We start from the raw sequence: 23,532 nt of genomic DNA, 5'->3' as shown, positions 1-23,532 counted from the left end.
CCTCCCGAGCCTGCCGGCGGGGGCGGGCGGCAGCAGCCCTTCCTCCTCCGCCCCTTCGCTTTCGGTTTCACTGCCGGGCCCGGGCCGGGCCCTGCCGTTCCTCGCCGAGATCCCGCCCGGCAAAGCCCCGTGCCGGGCAGTGCTCCCCGGGACGCCGAGCCAGCGCCATGGCAAGTGCCTGCGGGCGGGGGCAGGGCCGGCAGGGAGGGAGGGAGGGAGCGATCCCCGCCGGGGGCGCCGGGCACAGCCCGGCCCGGGCCTGCTGCCGCCGCGGGGAGAGGACCTCCCGCGCCGGGGGGGGAAGCCTCGGGGGAGGTAAACGCTGCAGGCTGGGAAGCGACCCCCAGTGAGCTCCGCGGGGGTCGGCACGGCCAAGGGCAGGTCCTGCAGATGGGTCAGGGCAGCCCTCGGGATCGACCCAGGCTGGGGAGGGAGGGCTGGAGAGCAGCCCTGGGGAGAAGGGCTTGGGGGTGCTGGGGGTGCAAAGCTGGACAGGAGACAGCAGCCAGCACTGCCAGCACAGCCCCAGCTGTGTCCTGGGCTGATCCCCAGCAGTGTGGGCAGCAGGGACAGGGAGGGGATTCTGCCCCTCTGCTCTGCTCTGCTGAGACCTCACCTGCAGGGCTGGGGCCAGCTCTGGAGTGCTCAGCACAGCACAGGCAGGGACCTGCTGGAGCAGGGCCAGAGGAGGCCACAGCAGTGCTGGCAGGGCTGGAAGGGCTCTGCTGGGAGGCCAGGCTGGGAGTTGGGCTTGTTCAGGCTGGGGAAGAGAAGGCTGCAGGGAGACCTTCTGGTGGCCTTGCAGTGCTTGAAGGGACTGATCAGAAAGCTGGGGACAGACTTTTTCCCAGGCCCTGTTGTGCCAGGACAAGAGGTGATGGTTTGAAGTGCAAGAGGGAAATTGAGGCTGGAGAGAAGGGAGAGATTTGTCACACTGCAGGTGGCGAGACCCCAGGTTGTGCTTGTAGTGATAGGATGAAGAGCAAAGGTTTTAAACTAGAGCAGGGTAGATTTATCGTAGAATCAGTCAGGGTTGGAAGGGACCACAAGGAGCAGCCAGTTCCAACTCCCCTGTCATGCCCAGGGACACCCTACCCTAGAGCAGGCTGCACACAGCCTCAGCCAGCCTGGCCTGAAACACCTCCAGCCATGGGGCCTCAACCACCTCCCTGGGCAACCCATTCCAGCCTCTCACCACTCTCATGCTCAACAACTTCCTCCTCACATCCACTCTGACTCTCCCCACCTCCAGCTTTGCTCCATTCCCCCCAGTCCTGTCACTCCCTGAGAGCCTAAAAAGTCCCTCCCCAGCTTTTTTGTATCCCCCTTCAGATCCTGGAAGGCCACAAGAAGGTCCCCTGGGAGCCTCCTCTGCTGCAGCCTGCACAGCCCCAACTCTTTCAGTCTGTGCTCACAGCAGAGCTGCTGCAGCCTCTGAGCATCCTCCTGGCCCTGCTCTGGACACACTCCAGCATCTCCACAGCCCTCTTGTCATAGGGGCTGTAGAACTGGATGCAGTAGGTTGGACACTAAGAGCAAGTTCATTACCATGAGGGTGGTGAAATACTGGAACTGGTTGGCAGGAGACATGGTTGGGAGCCCGTGCCTGGAGACATTCAAAGTCCAGCTTGATGTGGCCATGAGCAACCAGATCTAGTTGATGTCCCTGGTGAGTGCAGGGGGAGTAGACAAGACCACCTTTGAGGTTCCCTTCCAACTCAAGTGTCAGCTGTGATTCTGTAGTGGATTCATCCCAGGCCAGGTTGCTTTGGGCTCTGAGTAACCTGAGCAACCTAGTTGCAGGTCTCCCTGCTGACTGCAGGGAGGTTGGACTAAATGACCTCTACAAGTTCCTTCCAACACAAACCATTCCATGCTTCTACCATTTCTGCCTTGCAACAGCCACCAGAGTCAGACCACTCTTAGGAGCGATTCAGCACAAGCAAACTGCATATCATGGGTTGGGTGTCTGTATTCTAACCCCAGTAGCAGGCACTGGAGTGTTGTTCCCAAATACCAGCTGGCAAGGTGCAAGATGCTGTCTGGCAGCTGAGTGCTCCCAGCTAGTGCAGGGGCTGTGTGAAGCGTGAGGACACCCTGCATAAAGCCCTGCCAATCATGGAAGCACCCTGTTTATATTCTCTTCATGTTGCCTCATGGCTGCAGAGACTTGCTTCCACATCACCCCTACCACCAAAAGGATTGCCTAATAGAGTTACAGCTCCTGGCTCCTTGGAGTTTGGTGGGCAATAAAGAGGGCCTCGTGCCTCTCTGAATTAAAAGCCTGCGTGGCTGTACAGCTTCATTGAATCATAGTCAGGGTCAGAAGGGACCACAAGGATCATCTAGTTCCAACTCTCCTGCCATGGGAGGGACACCTCACACTAGATTAGGCTGTCTAGAGCCTCATCCAGCCTGGCCTTAAACACCTCCAGGGATAGTGACTCCACCACCTCCCTGGGCAGCCCATTCCAATGCCAATCACTCTCTCTGCCAACAACTTCCTCCTAACATCCAGCCTAGACCTCCCCTGGCACAGCTTGAGACTCTGTCCCCTTCTTCTGTTGCTGCTTGCCTGGCAGAAGAGCCCAACCCCACCTGGCTACAGCCTCCCTTCAGGTAGCTGCAGACAGCAATGAGCTCTGCCCTGAGCCTCCTCTTCTGCAGGCTGCACACCCCCAGCTCCCTCAGCCTCTCCTCACAGGGCTCTGCTCCAGGCCCCTCACCAACTTCATTACCCTCCTCTGGACACCTTCCAGCACCTCAACATCTCTCTTGAATGGAGGAGCCCAGAACTGGACACAGCACTCAAGGTGTGGCCTGAGCAGTGCTGAGCACAGGGGCAGAAGAACCTCCCTTGTCCTGCTGGCCACACTGCTCCTGAGCCAGCCCAGGATGCCATTGGCTCTGCTGCCCACCTGGGCACACTGCTGCCTCATCTTCAGCCTCTCTCTCCCAGCACCCCCAGCTCCCTCTCTGCCTGGCTGCTCTCAGCCTCTCTGTTCCCAGCCTGCAGTGCTGCTTGGGGTTGTTGTGGCCAAAGCGTAGAACCCTGCACTTGGCCTTGTTCAATCTCATCCCATTGGCCTCTGCCCACCCATCCAGCCTGGCCAGGTCCCTCTGCAGGGCTTTCTTACCCTCCAACAGATCAGATGATGTGGAACTGGGTAAAAGACATGCTAGCAAAGACTGATTTTTTTTTGTATGGATGCTTTAGTGTTTAGAAATGTAGCTGAGGGCATGCAGGACATTCTGTTTGTGTCAGGGACTGAGTTATCTGGGAGATCTGAGTTACACAGTGGTTTGCCTAATATGATTGAATGTGATAGTTTGGGTTGCTACTGTAGGTCTGATTGTAGTTTGGGGGAGAAAGAAATCACAGATTCACAGAATCACAGAATGTCAGTGGCTGGGAGGACCTCAAAAGCTCACCCAGTCCAAACCCCCCTGCCAGAGCAGGATCACCTAGAGCAGGTCACAGAGAACACATCCAGGTGCTGTAGGAATAAACAGGCTATCAGTGAGGTCTTTACCTTGTCTGGAAGTAGTAGCAGGTAGTTAGGGGTTAAAGACAGTCTCCAACCGAAGTGTGGGAGGGAGCACTGGGCAGAGGGATTGTTTCCCAAGCAGCAAACCGTCCTGCTGAGAACCTTTGAAAGAGGAAAAAGTAGTCAGTTATGCCCCTTAACCAACTGACCTAGAGGCATGGAGTCAGGAGAATATCTGGATGAGGGGCAGAGAGGGGAGATTGAGACTGCATTTGAGGAAGAAATTCTTTGCAGTGAGGATGGTGAGACACTGGGACAGATTGCCCAGGAAGGTTGTGGATGTCTCCTCTCCTTGGAGCTGTTCAGTGCCAGGTTGGGTGAGATCTTGAGCAATCTGTTCTAGTGGAAGGTGTCCCTGCTCCATGTCAGGGGGTTGGAACTGGATCATCTTGAAGGTCCCTTCCAATCCAAACCATTATCCCTGGATGTGTTTAAGGCCAGGCTGGATGAGTCTCTGGCCATCCTGATCTAGGGTAGGGTGTCCCTGCCCATAGCAGGGGGGTTGAACCTAGATGATACCTGTGATGCCTTCCAACCCTGCCTGCTTCTATGATTCATTCTGGGAGTCTATGTTTGACCTCAAGTGCAGTCACTCTGAGGTGTTTGACAGTTGGTTCCCATGGATGCTGCCATGCAGACATACTAAATCCTTCTCTGTACTCCAAAAACTCAGTGAACTGTTACAGGATTTATTTGGCACTACTCCATTTGCAGGGATTTTGCTGTGGTATTTCTGTTCTTGTTTGAAATGTTCTTGTTTGTGTAGTAAGAGTGGGAAGAAGAGATCCTTTTCTTAACAAGAGGCATGGATCCAAATCCTGCTGGGCTTGGGTTTCATGTCTGCAGCAGTGGGAGGTTTGGCTCTGATGGAAATCATGTGTGTAGTTAGTTGTTTTGTGCAGTGTGAGTCTCAGATGACCAGAAGAAGGTTTGCTCCAACTTAACAAGGTTATCCATTTGCTAAGTGCAGGGAGCGGAGTCAGAGCACAACCCCAGATCCCAGCTCTCATCAATTTCACAGTAGCATAGCTTAGGTTGGAAGGCACCTCACAGATCATCTATTCAAACCTCCCTGCCATGGCTAGGAACAGCTCTCAACTAGATTCAGTTGCTCAAAGGCTCATCCAGCCTAGCTCTGAACACCTCCAGGTAGGCAGTATCCACAGCTTCCCCAGGCAGCCTAGTCCAGAATCTCACAACCCTTGTGCTGAATCGAACTCAGAATTGTCAGGGCTGGAAAGCACCTCAGGTATCATAGAATCAGGCAGGTTGGAAAGGACTACAAGGGTGATCCAGTTCCAACCCCCCTGCCATGGCCACAGACACCCTACCCTAGAGCAGGCTGCCCACAGCCTCAGCCAGCCTGGCCTGAAACACCTCCAGCCATGGGGCCTCAACCACCTCCCTGGGCAACCCATTCCAGCCTCTCACCACTATCATCATGCTCAACAACTTCTTTCTCACAAAGGAGGAGTCTAGTTCCAAGGAAGGATCATCTAGTTCCAATCCCCATGCCATGAACAAGGACACCTCACACTAGATCAGGTTGCCCAGAGCCTCATCCAGCCTGGCCTTAAACACCTCCAGGGATGAGGCTTTCACCACCTCCCTGGGCAATTGATTCCAAGGTCTCACCACTTTCATGCTGAAGAACTCCTTCCTAACATCCAGTCTGAATCTACCAACTTCTAATTTTGCTCCATTCCCCCTAGTTCTGTCACTACCTGACAGCCTAAAAAGTCTCTCCCCAGCTTTCTTGGGGCTGTCTTCAGATGCTGAAGACCACAATGAGGGCTCTGTGGAGCCTTTTCTTCTCTAGGCTAAGTAACCCCAGCCTGTCTCCATAGAGCAGCTCCAGCCCTCTAATCATGACTGTGGCACTTCTCTGGGCACATTTCCAGCATGTCCATACCTTTCTTGTAGTAGGAGCTCCAGTACTGAAGCTCTTCCCAATTTTCAGTCTAAACCAGTCTCTTAATTGCCCTAATGAATGCATTTGTTGTCTTTTCAAAAGGAAGTGGAGGTCACTTCAGTGCTTGGGGGTCACCACTGCTGGTCACATTTACAGCGTGCCTTGTCTCTGTGTGCAGGCAACAAGAGATGCTCCTAAATCTGCCAGGAAGGTTGTCATTGCTGGTGTTCCAGATGGCATTCTGCAGGATGATGTCATGGCTGACATACTGATGATTCATTTCCAAATGCCAAAGAACAGTGGTGGAGATGTGAAAGAAGTGGAGTACCCAACGCGGCTGAGGGGAGTTGCGTATGTGACTTTTGAAGATCAAGAAGGTATTGAGGCTGATGCCTTGCAGTCAGTAGCACCACCCCCAAAAGAACTAGAATCAGAGAGCCACAGACTGATTTGGGTTGGAAGGGACCTTAAAGATCACCTAAGTCCAACCCCACTACCATGGATGGGGACATCTCTTGCTAGATCAGGTTGCTCGAAGCCCCACCCAACCCATGAACATGCTTGGAGCCACCTCCTGCTTAGATCAGGTTGCTCCAAGCCCCACCCAACCCATGAACATGCTTGGAGCCATCTCCTGCTTAGATCAGGTTGCTCCAAGCCCCATCCAACCCATGAACATGCTTGGAGCCACCTTCTGCTAGATCAGGTTGCTCCAAGCCCCATCCAACCCATGAACATGCTTGGAGCCACCTCCTGCTTAGATCAGGTTGCTCCAAGCCCCGTCCAACCCAAGAACATGCTTGGAGCCACCTCCTGCTAGATCAGGTTGCTCAAAGCCCCATCCAACCCATGAACATGCTTGGAGCCTGGGCAGGTTCTTCCAGTGCCTCACCCACCCCAGTGGTAAAGAATTTCTTCCTAATGTCTCATCTAAATCCACCACCTTCCAGTTTGAAGCCATTCTGTCACTCCATGCCTTTGTAAGAAGTCCCTCTCATAGAATCAAGCAGGTTAGAAGAGACCTCCAAGCTCAGCCAGTCCAACCTAGCACCCAGCCCTGGCCAATCAACCAGACCATGGCACTAAGTGCCCCAGACAGGCTTGGCTTCAACACCTCCAGGCACAGCCACTCCACCACCTCCCTGGGCAGCCCATTCCAATGCCAATCACTCTCTGCCAACAACTTCCTAACAACATCCAGCCTAGACCTCCCCCAGCACAATTTGAGACTGTGTCCCCTTGTTCTGTTGCTGCTTGCCTGGCAGAAGAGCCCAACCCCACCTGGCTACAGCCTCCCTTCAGGTAGTTGCAGACAGCAATGAGCTCTGCCCTGAGCCTCCTCTGCTGCAGGCTGCACACCCCCAGCTCCCTCAGCCTCTCCTCACAGGGCTGTGCTCCAGGCCCCTCACCAGCTTTGTCGCCCTCCTGTGGACACACTGCAGTACTTCAACATCTCTCTTGAATGGAGGAGCCCAGAACTGGACACAGTACTCAAGCTGTGGCCTGAGCAGTGCTGAGCACAGGGGCAGAAGAACCTCCCTCGTCCTGCTGCCCACACTGCTCCTGAGCCAGCCCAGGATGCCATCAGCTCTCTTGGCTACTCAGGCACACTGCTGGCTCACATTCAGCTACTATCTACCTCTCCAGCTTTTCTGTAGCCTGCTTCAAATCCTGGACCTGAACCCATCCTCCAGGCTGAACAACCCCAACTCTCTCAGCCTGTCCCCATGGGCCAGGTGCTCCAGCCCTCAGTCATCTTGGTGGCCTCCTCTGGAGTTGCTCTAACAGTTCCATGTCCTTAGCTTAAACATAAAGTTAAGGATTTTGAATTGTTTACTGTAAGGAGGATTTTAGAGAGCTGGGAGACTAACACCTCCCCTCTAGTTAAAGGTTTGGGATTTTCTGTTTATTGAAGCCCTGACTCTGAACATGTTTGGTGTTGTGCTTGGGGCTAGGAATAAATTTACACCCTGCACAACATGAATTTGCAGTCAGACCTTTGAAAGTGACTCTCTGCTACTTAATATTCTGAGAAGATTTCCTTTCTCTTCCTCCCTGCACAATCATGGAATCACTGAATGGTAGGGGTGAGAAGGGACCTCTGGAGATCAGCAAGTCTGACCCCAGCGTGCTGAGGCATGTTCAAGCTAGAGTTCACTCAGAAACACATGCAGGTGGGTTTCAAATGACTTCAGAAGTGGAGACTCCAAAATCTCTTTGGGCAGCCTGCTCTAGGACTCTGTCACCCTTAAAGAAGTTCCTCCTCATGTTTAGATCAAAGTACTGATGGTCAATTTTAACAGCCATGGAGGTGCTGGGTTGCAGGTTGGGCTGTATCCCCTTAAGCGTTGTTTTGGTTGCAAAAGCCCTCTACAACAACACACTGAAGCTTCCACTTCAGCCAAGCACTTCAGCTCCTCATAGACAAGCAGAAAGAAGCAGCTAAACAGAAAGGAGCTTAACCTAAGCAATGAACCCAGCCAGCACCCGTGAGTGATGCTGCAGTTCCATCAAGCCTAGCCCTGCCTAACCGGGGGGCCACCAGGCCCCCCGGCCTTTGATCACCTCCACCATTCACCCAGTGCACACCATGGGGACTCACCAGTGATGATGGGAGGAGGATCCCTCTGCCCAGTTGGGCAACCTTAGGGCTTCTGCCCTCCCTGGGGCTGATTATAAAGGAGAGTGGTCAGGGAGGGCAAAGTGGTCACACCTGGGGTGGGAGGAGACTCCAACAGGACCCAGGTGCTGTGAGTTTGGGGGAAATGCAGTGCGGGGTCGGGAAAGGGGCAGGCACGGTGGGAGAGGGGAGGTGGTGCTGAAAGGACAGAGGTGGAGAGAAAAAGGGTGAAGGTGAAAGGAAGAATGGATGTATTCCTGTGTGGTCTGTGTTAGATAGTATTGTCCTGCTCTGGCAGGGGGGTTGGACTCAATGATCTCCTTGTGTCCCTTTCAACCCCTAACATCCTGTGAGCCTGTGAAAAGAGGAAGATAGGGGAAAAAGAAAGACGTGGAAAGGAAAGGAGGGAGATGTATAGGCAAGGAAGAAGATGAAAAGACGAGGAAGATGGAGGATAAAGAAGGAGATGGAAAGGAAGGGAGGAAGATGGGGGAAAAGGGGAAGATGGACAAGCAAGGAAGGAGATGGAAAGAAAAGAAGGAAGATGGAGGCAAAAGAAGGAGATAGAAAGGAAAGGAGGAAGATGGGGGAATATTGGAGAAGAAAGGAGGGAGATGGGGGAAAAGAGGAGAAGAAGAAGAAAGGAGGGAGATGGGGAAAAAGTGGGATAACAAAAATAAAACCTGAAACTGGCCTGTAATAATAAAACCAAACAGATGCTCCTGCTCTGGCAGGGGGCTTGGACTGGATGAGCTTTTGAGGTCCCTTCCAGCCCCTAACAGTCTCTGGTTGTGTGATCATCTTCCCACTCTGACAATGCATTTTAAAACTCAGCACAGGCACTGGCTGAACCACCTCCTCTCCTCTTGGTACAGCTGCAGTCATGACACCAAAGTGCCTGAAGCTTCCACCCAGATGTCTGAGGGTTGATTAAATAAAACACTGAGCCAGTATTTTGTGTGAGCTGTGGTCACGGCCCTGTGGGACACGGTCCCGGTGCTGTTGGGTTGATGGTTGGACTTGATTATCTTAGTAGTCATTTCCAACCATAGTGATTCTGTGATGCTTCTGTGTAAAGTGTTGTGGCCCCAGAGTGTGCACTGAGTGCTTCTGCCTTTCCCTTCAGTTGCAGAGAGCGTCCTGCAGAAGGGTGACCATCAGCTGGAAGACAAGAGGCTCACCAGACACTACCCCCTGAAAGTAACCCGCTACTGCGAAGAGGTAAGCGCTCATTCCTTCCTCCCCTTGCACTCCTGTTGCTCTGTTAACCAGCACTCAACTTCTCCACTTCCAGGTCTTCACCTCTGTCACCTCTGTCCTCAACATGTCTGTTTTCAAAGAGCAGTTTGTGGTAGAAGATCTGCTGCAAGAAATTCAGAGGAGGAGCACAACTTTGAGCTTTGGGCCTTTACAATCCAATGGGCATATTTCAGTTCAAGGGTCATTTCCAGAGATCCAATTGCTGAGAGACTTTCTCCTACTCAAAGCAAAATGCCTGTCAGAGGAGGACAGAAGAGGAGAGATTCAGTCCCACCAGAGACCAAGGAGGAGGCTACAACAGCAGCAGCTTAAAAGAGAGCTGAGTAACTCTGTGCGTGATGCAGGTGGGGAAATCCAAATGGTTGTTCTTGACACAGATGTGTATTGCTACATGAAGGCTTTTTCCCCTTGGAGACTCGAGGAAGGTGCTGATGTTGTCATTTCTGACATCACTGATGGTGATACCACTACACTATACATTAAGAGTGCTGGACATAGGTCTGATGTTGGACAGATCTCAAGAATCAGAGAGCAGATTGAAGATCACTCTGTAAAACTTTACAGCGCTTTAGGTAAAGAAAGGATCTCCTTTAAGGAGCACACCAGAGCTGAAAAGGAGAGGTACCAAAGGCTGTGTGAACACTTAAAAGCCCATTTCCCTCATGTCTTGATCCTTCATTATGATACTCACATTGATGTTATAGGAAGTCCTTCTGAGATAGTTCAGTTTACAAAGGTGGTGAGCAGTAAGATTCAAAGCTGGTAGAAGTCAGCGTTGATGCTGCTGATGTGAGGCTTCTCACAGAGGCTGTAGTGGTGCAGCCTGCACTCCTCTTTGTGTGTCTCTCTCACCTGCAAGCTGGGCAGTCTGCACATGAGGGTGGACAAGTCCATTCCCTTTCAAATATCAAGTGAAGTTTAGAATAGGAAAGAAATGATCTTACAAGCTTGCAGTCTGAAGAAATTAGGCCTCTTTTATCTAGGTGGAGCCACCTTTTTCCTGTTGTTAGCTGCATTTGGGGCAGATTCATTCCCATTTTGCTGTCAGGGAACATATGATGAGAAAATAGAAGGTTTCTAAGAGCTCTTATTAGCAGAAGGAATCAGACTGACAGAGCTGGGCCAGCCATCCTGATGTGAAACACTGTGTGGAGGTTTGTCAGTTAGACCTATCTAGGTGTAGCCACCTTTTTCCTGCTGTTACCTACATTTGGGGCAGATTCATTCCCATTTTGCTGTCAGGGAACATATGATGAGAAAATAGAAGGTTTCTAAGAGCTCTTATTAGCAGAAGGAATCAGACTGACAGAGCTGGGCCAGCCATCCTGATGTGAAACACTGTGTGGAGGTTTGTCAGTTAGACCTATCTAGGTGTAGCCACCTTTTTCCTGCTGTTACCTACATTTGGGGCAGATTCATTCCCATTTTGCTGTCAGGGAACATATGATGAGAAAATAGAAGGTTTCTAAGAGCTCTTATTAGCAGAAGAAGTCAGCCTGACAAAGCTGGGCCAGCCATCCTGGTGTGAAGCACCATGTGGAGGCTTGCACAAGGAGATGAGCCCTGAAAGCAGGACTGGCAGCCTTCTCCTGTGGCCTTCCTGAGCAAGCCCTCATTACTGAGATGCATGGAGCAGGCAGATCTTTGACATCTGAGTGATTGGAATGATTCTTAAATTGCTTCTTAAATTTACAGGCTTGCCATAAGCTTAGAAGATGGTACTGGGAAGTTCAAATCATCAAGTTTGTTCTCACAGTTTGCTTTTTCCTAGCTGTTAACAGCTTCTGCAGCATCCCTTGGCCATGTTCTTTAGCCATGAAAGTACAGCCAAAGTTTTGATGTGAAGATCTGGGGGCATTTGGACTCTGGAAGCAGAATCTGGTTATGCAGATCCCTTTCTAGATCCATTGCAGTGATACAAAACCTTGATTTAGACTTATGGAGCTAACTGGGATTTCATGGTACCAACATGTTCAGACTCCTTTGTCCAAGCATCCAGAGCTGATTTCTCTTATGTGCAGCATTAAAGAAAGGTTACACAAAATACTGGCTCAGTGTTTTATTTAACCAGCCCTCAGACATCTGAGTGGAAGCTTCAGGCATTTTGTTGTCATGATTGCAGCTGTACCAAGAGGAAAGGAGGTGGTTCAGCCAGTGCCTGTGCTGGGTTTTAAAATGCACTGTCAGAGGGGGGAGATGATCACACAATCACAGACTGTTAGGGGCTGGAAGGGACCTCGAAAGCTCATCTAGTCCACCCCCTGCCAGAGCAGGAGCATCTGTTTGGCTTTATTATTACAGGCCAGTTTGAGGTTTTATTTTTGTTATCCCACTTCTTCCCCATCTCCCTCCTTTCTTCTCCTTCCCCTCTTTCCCCCCTTCTCCCTCCTTTCTTCTTTTCCTCTTTTCCCCCTTCTCCCTCCTTTCTTCTTCTATTCCCGCCTTCTCCCTCCTTTCTTCTTCTCCTATATTCCCCCATCTTCCTCCTTGTCTTTCATCTCCTTCCTTGCTCTCTTCATCTTCCTCTTTTCCCCCTTCTCCCTCCTTTCTTCTCTTTCTCCTCTTTTCCCCCTTCTCCCTCCTTTTTTCTCCTATATTCCCCTGTCTTCCACCTTTTCTTTCCATCTCCTTCCTTGCCTCTCCATCTTCCTCTCTTCCCCTATCCTTCTCCTTTCCTTTCTATCTCCTTCTTTTCCCCCCCATCATTGTCTTTTCACCTCCACCCTTTTTCTCTCCACCTCTGTCCTTTCAGCACCACCTCCCCTCTCCCACCGTGCCTGCCCCTTTCCCAACCCCGCACTGCATTTCCCCCAAACTCACAGCACCTGGGTCCTGTTGGAGTCTCCTCCCACCCCAGGTGTGACCACTTTGCCCTCCCTGCCCACTCCCCTTTATAATCAGCCCCAGGGAGGGCAGAAGCCCTATGGTTGCCCAACTGGGCAGAGGGATCCTCCTCCCATCATCACTGGTGAGTCCCCATGGTGTGCACTGGGTGAATGGTGGAGGTGATCAAAGGCCGGGGGGCCTGGTGGCCCCCCGGTTAAGTAGGGCTAGGCTTGATGGAACTGCAGCATCACTCACGGGTGCTGGCTGGGTTCATTGCTTAGGAGGCATTACTTACAGCTCCTTTTTTTTTAAGCTGCTTCTTTCTGCTTGCCTCTGAAGAGCTGAAGTGCTTGGCTGAAGTGGAACCCCACGGAGGACCAGCAGTGTGTTGTTGTAGAGGGCTTTTGCAACTGAAACATCTCTTAAGATGATAAAGCCCAACCTGCAACCCAGCACCACCATGGCTGTTAAACCATGTCCTAGAGTGACATAGTTGCACCTTTCTTGAACACCTCCAGGCATGGTGACTGCACCACCTCCCAGGGCAGCCTGTGCCAGTGCCTGACTGCTTTTGCAGCAAAGAAATTGTTTCTTGTGACCAACCTAACCCTCCCCTGGCACAATTTCAAGCCATTTCTTCTCATTCTTTCACCTGATACCAGGGAGAAGAGCTCAACCCCCCTCTGGCTCCAGCTTCCCTTCAGGGAGCTGTGGAGAGCAGTGAAGTCTTTCTCCAGGCTGCAAACCCCCAGCTCCCTCAACCTCTCCCTGTGGAGCTTTGGTGTCCTTCTCTAGATATGTTCAAGCACCTCAACATCTTAAACTCTCTCAATTCCCTCATCCACTCCTCACCAGCCCTTTTCTCCAGGCCCTACACCAGCTTCACTGCCTGGACACCTTCCAGCCCCTCCACCTGCTTCCTTGCATGAGTGCCCTAAAACTGAGCCCAGGATTTGAGGTGTGTCCTCATTAGTGTCCAGTACAGAGCCACCACCCCTTTCCTGCTTCTGCTGGTCACACTCTTGCTGATCCAGGCCAGTTTAATGGAAGGTGGCAGAGCTGGGGCTGGGAGTGCTTGCTCAGCCTCTTTTCTGGTCCCTGTGGAGCACAGACAGCTCCTGAGGGCTGTTTTGAGTGCTGCCCACAGAGCTTAAGCAAAGATAGGAAGTTTTTCAACCTTACAATAGAGAAAATCCTCTCTGGAGGATAATCCCTTAATGAAATTAGTGCTCTTTTCTGGTGCCTGGATTGCTCTTCCCTTTAGACTGGAAATGAGGACTCACTTTATGGCTAGAAATATTAATCTCACTCTATTGATACCACCATTTTTCAGAAGAAGAGCTGTCAAGGGCCAGTTCTCACCATGCCAATGCATACAGGTCTGGAGCCCTCAACACAAGAAGGACATGGAACTGTTGGAGTGACTGCAAAGGAGGCCACCAAGATGCTCAGAGGGCTGCAGCAGCTCTGCTATGAGGACAGGCTATGAGAGTTGGGGCTCTGCAAGCTGGAGAAGAGAAGGCTTGGAGGAGACCTTGGAGTGGTCTTCCAGGATCTGAAAGGGGCTAGAGGAGGGTTGCGGAGGGACTATTGACAAGGTCTTGTAATGAGAGGATGAGGAGGAATGGGTTAAAACTGGCAGAGGGGAGATTGAAACTGAATGTTAGGAAGAAATTCCTTGCAGTGAGGGTGGTGAGACACTGGAGTAGGTTGCCCAGGGAGGCTGTAAATGCCCCCTCCCTGGAGGTGTTCAAGGCCAGGTTGGATGAGGCTTTGAGCAAACTATTCTAGTGGGAAGTGTCCCTGCCTATGGCAGGGGGTTGGAACTGAATGACCCTGAGGGTCCCTTCCAATGCAAACTATTCTACAATTCTCTTTCCTGAAGGGCCTCAGGTTGTTTTCTGATTCACAGCCTCAATATTTGTCCTTCACCTCAAAAAAGTGAGGGCTGGACTGGTAAACCTGTGTCACAGAATCATCCAGCTTGGGAGAGACCTTTGAGATCACAGAGTCCAACCAATCACCTAACACCTTCTAATAAACTAACCCATGGCACCAAGTGCCTCATCCAGGCTCCTTTTAAACACCTCCATGCATGGTGACTCCACCACCTCCCTGGGCAGCCCATTCCAATGCCAATCACTCTCTCTGCCAACAACTTCCTCCTAACATCCAGCCTAGACCTCCCCTGGCACAGCTTGAGACTCTGTCCCCTTCTTCTGTTGTTGCTTGCCTGGCAGAGGAGCCCAACCCCACCTGGCTACAGCCTCCCTTCAGGTAGCTGCAGACAGCAATGAGCTCTGCCCTGAGCCTCCTCTTCTGCAGGCTGCACACCCCCAGCTCCCTCAGCCTCTCCTCACAGGGCTCTGCTCCAGCCTCCTCCCCAGCCCTTCTCTGGACACGTTCAAGCACCTCAACATGTTTCTTAGACTGAGGGGCTCAGAGCTGGACACAGCACTCAAGGTGTGGCCTGACCAGTGCTGAGTAGAGGTTTTAAACCATTCAGTTTAAGCCGTGACTGGTTCCTGCTGTTTGAGTCAGGTTTGCCAACACAACAGCTCGCAGCACCAGCCCGGGTGTCACTCTGGGCTCAGCTGCCTGGCCAGCAAAGTCATTTTTTCCCCTTGCCTGTTTTTTGCACTCAAAGCCCTTCAAGTCCTGCAAGGCTCCCAGCTGAACAACAATGTTTTCTTGTCGAACCCTGCTTCAGCTGTAACATCTCCTCTTCAGATTCACTGCCCCAGCTCCCCTTTGCCCCCATGTCCTTGGCAGCAGCTCTGCAGCCATGCTGGCTTGCATTGTCTCATTGTTTGCCTGGTGCTTCCCCATCTGCTGTCCCTGGTTTCACACCCAGGATGTCATTTCTCTAGACAAAAAGAGCTTTTTTTTTGCTTTGGTGGCTTTGTTTATGGAGTGCTTAGTAAATAGGGAGCTGGCTCAGGGGGTGGATTAGTGAGGAGGAGCTGTTATGCTCCAGGCTTTCTCTCTCTTTGCATTTCCAAGCTACATTTTCATCTGAGATTTGCAGCAGCAGCCAGAAACGTCCCACCTTCACAGAATCCTTACACTGTTTGGGTTGGAAAAGACAGAGCTAAGATCAAGCCCAACCATCAACCTAAAACCACCATGGCCATTAAACCGTGTCCCAGAGTGCCATGGCCTCAGGTTTCTTTGCTGCCTCCAAGGATGGTGACTCCAGCACCTCCCTGGGCAGCCTGCTCTGATGCCTGACCACTGTGGCAGCAAAGAAATCACTCCTCATGTCCAACCTAAACCTCCCCTGCCACAATTTCAAGCCATATAATTTTGTCTTTTCACCTGGTACTAGGAAGAAGAGCCCAACCCTCACCTGGCTCCAAGCTCCTTTCAGGGAGCTGTAAACAGCAATGAGGTCTGCCCTCAGCTTCCTCTTCTCCAGGCTGAACACCCCCAGCTCCCTCAGCTGCTGTTCTCCAGACCCTTCAGCAGTGTCATTGCCTTTCTCCAGACATACTTCAGTCCCTCAATATCCTTCTTGGAGAGAGAGGTCAAAAGAGAAGCCACTTTGGCACCCTTGATGTTTCCTTGTTGCAATTCAAAGCCAGGGCAGCACAGGGTCTTTACTATTGGTAGTAGAGAGGCTGTGGCATGTCCATCCTCTGACTGACTGAGCTGCTGCTTTCAATAGCAGGAACCCTCCCCCAAACCTGTTCTCCTGCACGGTGCAGGTGTTGCTGTGAGATACAAACAGTGCTCCAGGAGAACAACATCACAAGTGAAGCATGGATTTGCTGCAGATGCCATGGAAAACAGCAAATCACAGAACATCAGGGGCTGGAAGGGACCTCCAAAGCTCAGCCAGTCCAACCCCCCTGCCAGAGCAGCAGCACCTAGAGCAGGTCACACAGCAACACATCCAGGCAGGTCTTGAATATCTCCAGAGAGGGAGACTCCACAACCCCCCTGGGCAGCCTGTTCCAGGGTTCTGTCACCCTCACAGGGAAAAAATCCTCCTCATGCTTCCATGGAGCTTCCTATGCCTCAGCTTCCACCCATTGCTCCTTGTCCTGTCAATAGGCATCACCCAGCAGAGCCAAGAAGAGATGTTTAGCAAAACAGATTGGGTTTTGTCATGGAGTCATCACATTGTTTGAGCTGGAAAAGACCTTCAAGATCATTGAATCCAACCATTCTGTAACTCTGCCAAGGCTGATGCTAAACCATGGCCCTCAGCACCACATCTACAGGTCTTCTAAACATCACCAGGAGTGGGGGTCGAACCACCTCCTCAGAGAGCCTCTTCCAGCATGTGAGAACCCTTTCAGGGAAGAAGTTTCTTCTGATGTCCAACCTAAACCTCCCCAGGTACAACTTGAGGCTGTTTTCTTTTGCAAACAGCATTACTGGAAACGAAGTCCTCCTTTAAGACAATGTTTAGGCTTCATCTGGCCACACTAAAGACTCAGAAGCATTACTAAAGTGAAAGGTTGCCCAGGGAGGTGGTGGAATCCCCACCCCTGGAGATGTTCAAGAAACCTGTGGACATGGCACTTTGGGACAGGGTTTAATGGCCATGGTGGTGTTGGGTTGAAGGTTGGACTGGATGATCTTAAAGGTAATGGCCATGGTGGTGCTGGGTTGAAGGTTGGACTGGGTGATCTTAAAGGTAATGGTCATGGTGGTGCTGGGTTGAAAGTTGGACTGGGTGGTCTTAAAGGGAATAGTGATGGTGGTGCTGGGTTGAAAGTTGGACTGGATGGTCTTAGAGGGAATAGTCATGGTGGTGCTGGGTTGAAAGTTGAACTGGATGGTCTTAGAGGGAATAGTCATGGTGGTGCTGGGTTGAAAGTTGGACTGGATGGTCTTAAAGGGAATAGTCATGGTGGTGCTGGATTGAAAGTTGGACTGGATAGTCTTAAAGGGAATAGTCATGGTGGTGCTGGGTTGAAGGTTGGACTGGATGATCTTAGAGGTAATGGCCATGATGGTGCTGGGTGGATGGTTGGACTGGGTGATCTTAGAGAGCATTTCCAAACAAAACAATTCCATCACTCAGTAATTGTGCCTGCTGGAAAACAAGTCCCACTTTGCTTCCCTTTCCCTCCTGACACCCATAAATTACCTTTCAGGAAGTCTGCTACCAGTGGGACGGTTAAGAAGGAATCCTTCCTCTAACAGCAGAAGGCAGCACTGCCGTTTTTCGGGTGGATTTCCCCACTCGTTTCTGCCACCACCTTTATGGCAGGAGCTGCACAGGTCCTTTATTCCCCCAGACAGCCGAAGGGCGGAGCAGAAAGAACAGAGCTCCGCTCTCTTTGTCCAGGTGGAACCATTCCATCCTCCTCAACTGCCTGTGGCTGCGGAGGAGCAGTGTGGGAGGTGCAGATGGCAGCGGCAGCCGCTTGGCCAGGCTGCTGCAGAAGCAGGGTGGGTTTCCTCCAAGGTGGAAGCTGTGCCTGACAGTCACAACTGGTCCCTGAGCGAGCTCACAGGCAGCAGGCTGCGTGCGGTGCATGCGGAGCTGCTGCGCCCCTTCCTCCCCAGCCAGCCAACGGCTTGATGGCTCCTGGCAAGCTGAAGGGTACCACGATATGGTTCCTCAAGGGTCAGGTCTGATGGCATCTGCTTCTTGGGTTGGGCTTGAGGAGATGAGCAAGGGCCACCTTTCCCAGGCGGTTCCACCATCCCACTTCTCCTGCCATAAAGGCGGGGAGCACAAGAGGGAGCCAAATGCCTTGGAGCTGGAATGCTGAAGTCGGCTGGGGTCCTGCCGGGGGATGCCCGAAGTAGGTCCTGCTCTGTCTCTTAGCTGGTGGAAGTGGAGCTCAGGTCACATTTGCCTGGAGCAGATGTGAGTGGTAAGATGCTGGAACAGGTTGCCCAAGGACTCGATGATCTATGGAGGTCCTCTCCAACCCCTAACATAGAATCACAGAATCAGTCAGGCTTGGAAGGGACCACAAGGATCAGCCAGTTCCAACCCCCCTGCCATGCCCAGGGACACCCTACCCTAGAGCAGGCTGCCCACAGCCTCAGCCAGCCTGGCCTGAAACACCTCCAGGGATGAGGCCTCAACCACCTCCCTGGGCAACCCATTCCAGGCTCTCACCACTCTCATGGTGAAGAATGGTCATAGAATGGCAGGGGCTGGAAGGGACTTCAAAAGCTCATCTGGTCCAGCCCCCCTGCCAGAGCAGGAGCATCTAGAGCAGGTCACACAGGAACACATCCAGGTCTTGAATATCTCCAGAGAGGGAGGCTCCACAACCCCCCTGAGCAGCCTGTTCCAGTGCTGTCACCCTCACTGGGAAAAAAATTCTTCTCAGGTTCACATGGAATCTCCTATGCCTCAGCTCCCACCCAGTGCCCCTTGTGCTGGCACTGGGCATCACCCAGCAGAGCCTGGCTCCAGCCTCCTGCCACTCACCCTGTACACCTTTATCACCATTGCTGAGGTCACCTCTCCCAGCAGCACAGCCCCAGCTCCTCAATCTCTCCTTGTAACAAGAACGTTCCATTGCTTTTATCATCTTTGTGGCTCTGTGCTGGACTCTCTCAAGCAGTTCTATGTCCCTCTTGAACTGGGGGGCCCAGAACTGGACAGAGTACTCCAGATGAGGTCTCACCAGGGCTGAGTAGAGGGGCAGGAGAACCTCCCTCGACCTACTAACCACAGCCCTTCTGATACACCCCAGGATGGCATTGGCCCTCCTGGCCACAAGAGCACACTGCTGGCTCATGGCCATCCTGCCATCATTTTAAGCATCCCGTGGTTGAGGTCACATCCCTGAAGATGTTTGAGATGAAACTTGATGTGTCCCTGGACAGCCTGGAGGTGTCCTTGCTGCCTGCAAGATGACTTTTGAAGGTCCCTTCCACCCCCATGCAATCTGTGACCATTGAGAGTGGTCCCTTCTGGTCTTCCCTCACTGATGAGATGCTCTTACAGCAAGCTCATTCAGGGCTCAGTCAAAACATCACATTCCATGATTCTGTCATCCACAACCTCCCTGGAGGTGTTCAAGGCCAGGTTGGATGAGGCCTTGAGCAACCTGGGCTGGCCTGAGGTGTCCCTACCCCATGGCAGGGGGGTTGCAACTGGACGATCTTGCAGGTCCTTTCCCTACCCAGATCATTCTGTGATGCTAAGCTGTAGGAATGCTTCCCCTCTCTGTGAGGTCGGGGTGGGGGTTGGGGGGGGTGGCATTTCATTCAGGCATGCTCTCCATTTCCCAGACTTTCTGAATAACACTGGGAGAGGCTTCAGCATCCTCTCTGCCAAACCAAACGAGGGAAGCAATGGTTGTGCAGGCTCATTAATGCTGAGCGCCCGCAGACAGACCTGCAGGGGCTGTGATGTTATTTACATGGGGTAGAGGCAGGTCTGTAGGGAAGCAGGCTGATATTTACATCAAGAAATGATCTTCTTTCAGGAGGGTGTGTGTGTGGGGGTCTCATTTAGATGCAGAAGGGACAGAAGCTGTGAGTAGAGGCTGACACAGACACATTTTCACCTGGGCTTCCAAAACCGCACTTGGAAATGCCATCAGATATGCTGGCTTGGGTAGCCCCTGGAGTATCTTACACTAAAAGAGGGTAGACTTAGAGTAGATGTTAAGTAAGAAACTTGCTACTATGAGGGTGGTGGAATGCTTGGACAGGTTGCCCAGAGAGGTAGTAGAAACCTCATCCCTGCAAGCACTCCAGGTCAGGTTGGCTGGAGCACCTCGCCTACGAAAACAGCTGCTCTGCTATCAGGAGAGCCTGAGGGAGTTGGGGCTGTTCAGTCTGGAGAGGAGAAGGCTCCCAGGGGACCTTCTTGTGGTCTTTCAGTATCTGAAGGGGGCTACAAGAAAGCTGGGGAGGGGCTTTTTAGGCTGTCAGGTAGTGACAGGACTGGGGGGAATGGAGCAAAGCTGGAAATGGGGAGATTCAGAGTGGATGTTAGGATGTTCTTCAGCACGAGGGTGGTGAGAGCCTGGCACAGGTTGCCCAGGGAAGTGTTGGAGGCCTCATCCCTGAAGGTGTTTCAGGCCAGGCTGGATGAGGCTGTGGCCAGCCTGATCTAGTGTGAGGTGTCCCTGCCCATGGCAGGGGGTTTGGAACTGGATGATCCTTGTGGTCCCTTCCAACCCCAACTGATTCTATGTCCCTGTCCATGGCAAGGGGGTTGGAACTGGATGATCCTGCAGCACAGGAGAGCTTCTTTACTGGAAGGGTCCCAGAGTACTGGAACAGGCTCCCCAGAGAGGCTGTGGAGTCTCCTTCTCTGGAGCCTTTCAAGGCCTGTCTGGATGTGTTCCTGTGTGCCCTGAACTAGATTGTATGGTCCTGCTCTGGCAGGGGGTTTGGACTCGATGATCTCTTTGGGTCCCTTCCAACCCCTGACATCCTGGGATCCTTGTGGTCTCTTCCAACCCTGACTGATTCTATGACAGGCTGAGACCATTAAGACTGTTCAGCCTGGAGGAAAAGGCTCTGGAGAGACCTTAGAGCTGCATTTCAGTATCTGAAGGGGACCTACAGGAAGGCTGGGGATGGACTGTTTCCAAGGGCTTGCAGTGATAGAGTCATAGAATTATAGGTGTTAAGCTAGAGCAGGGCAGATTTAGGTTGGAGAGGAGGAGGAAGTTCTGCACAATGAGGGTGGGGAAACACTGGAACAGGTTGCCCAGAGATGTGTTTGAGGCCTCATACCTGGAGACTTTCAAGGTCTAGTTTGCAATCATAGAATCAAGCAGGTTGGAAGAGACCTCCAAGCTCATCCAGCCCAACCTAGCACCCAGCCCTGGCCAATCAACCAGACCATGGCACTAAGTGCCCCAGCCAGGCTTTGCTTCAACATCTCCAGGGACAGTGACTCCACCACCTCCCTGGGTAGCCCATTCCAATGCCAATCACTCTCTCTGACAACAGCTTCCTCCTAGCATCCAGCCTAGACCTCCCCTGCCACAACTTGAGCTGACCCTTCTGCTTCAAGGGGGTTGCCCTAGATGACCTTAAACGGGTCCCTTCCTGCCCCAGCTCTCCTATAATTCTCTGTTTTTCCCACAGCTGGAGCTAGGTTGGAGTTCAGCTCCATCAGCATCCCACTGCTAGAGAAGGAGAGCAAATGAGGATGAATCAGCTATGGAGGACAGGAGAGAACTTGAAGATGGAAAGATTAAAGAAAGCCCACAGAACAGCAGTGTTTGTAACAGCTACAGTTGCCAGCCCTCCCCCCAAAGCCTGAAGTCAACCCCCAGCTGACTGTGTTTATCTCTTTGTTGGCTGGATGCTGCTTGCAGAGCTGTCCCCCCACCTCCCATCACTGCTCCTCAATACTCCAAGCTGCCACGCTCTGAGCTCCCCCCACCACGTCCCAGCCTGCCCACACCACCCACCTTCTCTCAGTCCCTCTCCCCAGCCAATAAGATGTGGGCTTCACCACCCCAGAGTCATCCTCCCATCCTCCAAAGGGAGCTGATGATTAATGGGAGGCAGCTGCTTGGCTCCCTCTCCTCCTTCCCACAGCATTTTGCATTCCTGCTCAAGCACAGAGCCATGCTTGGCTGGCTGCAGCAGCACAGTGATGCTGCAGAAACAAGGCCAGATTTCACACCCCCCTTCCTCCTGCTGGCCTGGAGCTCTTGGGGTAGCAGACATTGATGTGGTGAGTGTCAGAGCCACGGAGGAATCAGAATGGTTTGGCTTAGAAGGGACCTTAAGGATCATCTGGTTCCAAAGCACTGCCATAGGCAGGGGCACCTCCTGCAAGAACAGGTTGCTGAAGTCCTTATCAACCCCTGAACACTTTCCAGCCTCCACAGCTCCTCTGGGCAACCTGTTCCAGTGCCTCACCACTCTCTTGGGCAATAATTTCTTCCTAATATTTAATTTAAATGGAGTTTCTTCCAATAACTCTCAGCCTGTCACTATGCCTTTGTCAGATGTCCCTCTCAGGCTCTCTTGTAGTCCACTTCTAATCCTGGTCTTCTCCCCTGCCTCCTGGTCTCCAGGCTGAACAGCCTCACCTCTCTCAACCTATCTTAGCATGAGAGGTTCTCCAACCCTCAGCATCTTTTTGGACTCCTCTGGATCCACTCTGCCACTTCAGTGTCCTTGTGCTGGGGGGCGGCAGAATTGGACACAGTACTGCAGCTGGGGTCTCACCAGAGCAGAGGGGCAGAATCTCTCCCTGGCATAGAATCAAGCAGGTTGGAAGAGACCTCCAAGCTCAGCCAGTCCAGCCTAGCACCCAGCCCTGGCCAGTCAACCAGACCATGGCACTAAGTGCCTCAGCCAGGCTTGGCTTCAACACCTCCAGGCACAGCCACTCCACCACCTCCCTGGGCAGCCCATTCCAATGCCAATCACTCTCTCTGCCAACAATTTCCTAACAACATCCAGCCTAGACCTCCCCTGGCATAACTTGAGGCTCTGTCCCCTTCTTCTGGCCCTGGCTGCCTGGCAGCAGAGCCCAACCCCACCTGGCTACAGCCTCCCTGCAGGTAGCTGCAGACAGCAATGAAGTCTGCCCTGAGCCTCCTCTTCTGCAGGCTGCACACCCCCAGCTCCCTCAGCCATTCCTGCTAAGACTGTCCTGCTGGACACACTTCTTTTGATGCAGCCCAGGATCCCTCAGCACTGCCAGACAAAGAGAACTCACTAAATACCTGGGTCACAGCAGTAGAAGAGTTAAGCAGCAAGGTCTATGCTCTTCCCCAGGGGAGAGACTATTGTAGCTTGTAACCCCTTGCTGTCTAATTCCAGGTGGTGATTAACCAGCTCCTCTCCCACCAGCCACCCTGACATGGAGAAGCTGACAATTTCCTGGGGAAAACAGCTGTGTTTTCACTAAGGAGCCTCAGGATCAGCAATACTCTGATACCTGAGCACAGTTGCAGCCCCAGCTCTGGCACCTGAGCACCTCTGATAGTTCTTACTGTTGTTTCCCAGAAGTTTTTGTTTCTCCCACTGTTAAACATGCTAACAGGCAGAAAGTCTGCTCCTCAGGCAGGGAAGTCCCTCCTTTGACGTGTTTGTCTTGTGGGCTGCTACTACAGGCTGGGGACAGAGAGCAGCCAGGCAGAGAGGGACCTGGGGGTGCTGGTAGAGAGGAGCTGAAGATGAGGCAGCAGTGTGCCCAGGTGGGCAGCAGAGCCAATGGCATCCTGGGCTGGCTCAGGAGCAGTGTGGGCAGCAGGACAAGGGAGGTTCTTCTGCCCCTGTGCTCAGCACTGCTCAGGCCACACCTTGAGTGCTGTGTCCAGTTCTGAGCTCCTCCATTCAAGAGAGATGTTGAGGTGCTGGAAGGTGTCCAGAGAAGGGCAGCAAGGCTGGTGAGGGGCCTGGAGCAGAGCCCTGTGAGGAGAGGCTGAGGGAGCTGGGAGTGTGCAGCCTGCAGC

The 23,532-nt window shown here is 52.4% G+C and overlaps 1 protein-coding gene and 2 long non-coding RNA genes across 3 annotated transcripts; 2 read left to right on the top strand and 1 right to left on the bottom strand.

Moving 5' to 3' along the window:
* Window positions 1-70: 70 nt before the first annotated feature.
* RBM43 (RNA binding motif protein 43) lies at window positions 71-11,384 on the top strand. The gene is made up of 4 exons (XM_064154870.1): window positions 71-170; window positions 5,639-5,837; window positions 9,207-9,301; window positions 9,375-11,384. The coding sequence occupies exons 1-4, from the start codon at window positions 168-170 to the stop codon at window positions 10,104-10,106; spliced, it is 1,029 nt and encodes a 342-aa protein (XP_064010940.1). The 5' UTR covers window positions 71-167; the 3' UTR covers window positions 10,107-11,384.
* On the bottom strand, window positions 3,571-8,099 carry LOC135181635 (uncharacterized). Its single transcript, XR_010304948.1, has 2 exons — window positions 8,063-8,099; window positions 3,571-3,650 (listed from the first exon to the last, which is right to left on the bottom strand). It is a non-coding gene; the product is annotated as an uncharacterized LOC135181635 (long non-coding RNA).
* Window positions 11,385-12,275: 891 nt separating the features above from the next.
* On the top strand, window positions 12,276-21,836 carry LOC135181639 (uncharacterized). The gene is made up of 3 exons (XR_010304952.1): window positions 12,276-12,308; window positions 17,275-17,401; window positions 21,200-21,836. It is a non-coding gene; the product is annotated as an uncharacterized LOC135181639 (long non-coding RNA).
* The last annotated feature ends 1,696 nt before the right edge of the window (window positions 21,837-23,532 follow it).

Source organism: Pogoniulus pusillus, chromosome 2 (assembly GCF_015220805.1).
Source record: "Pogoniulus pusillus isolate bPogPus1 chromosome 2, bPogPus1.pri, whole genome shotgun sequence".
Lineage (NCBI taxonomy): Eukaryota > Metazoa > Chordata > Aves > Piciformes > Lybiidae > Pogoniulus > Pogoniulus pusillus.
Note: the sequence above shows the minus strand (reverse complement) of the source record. Positions and strands in the feature narration are given on the sequence as shown.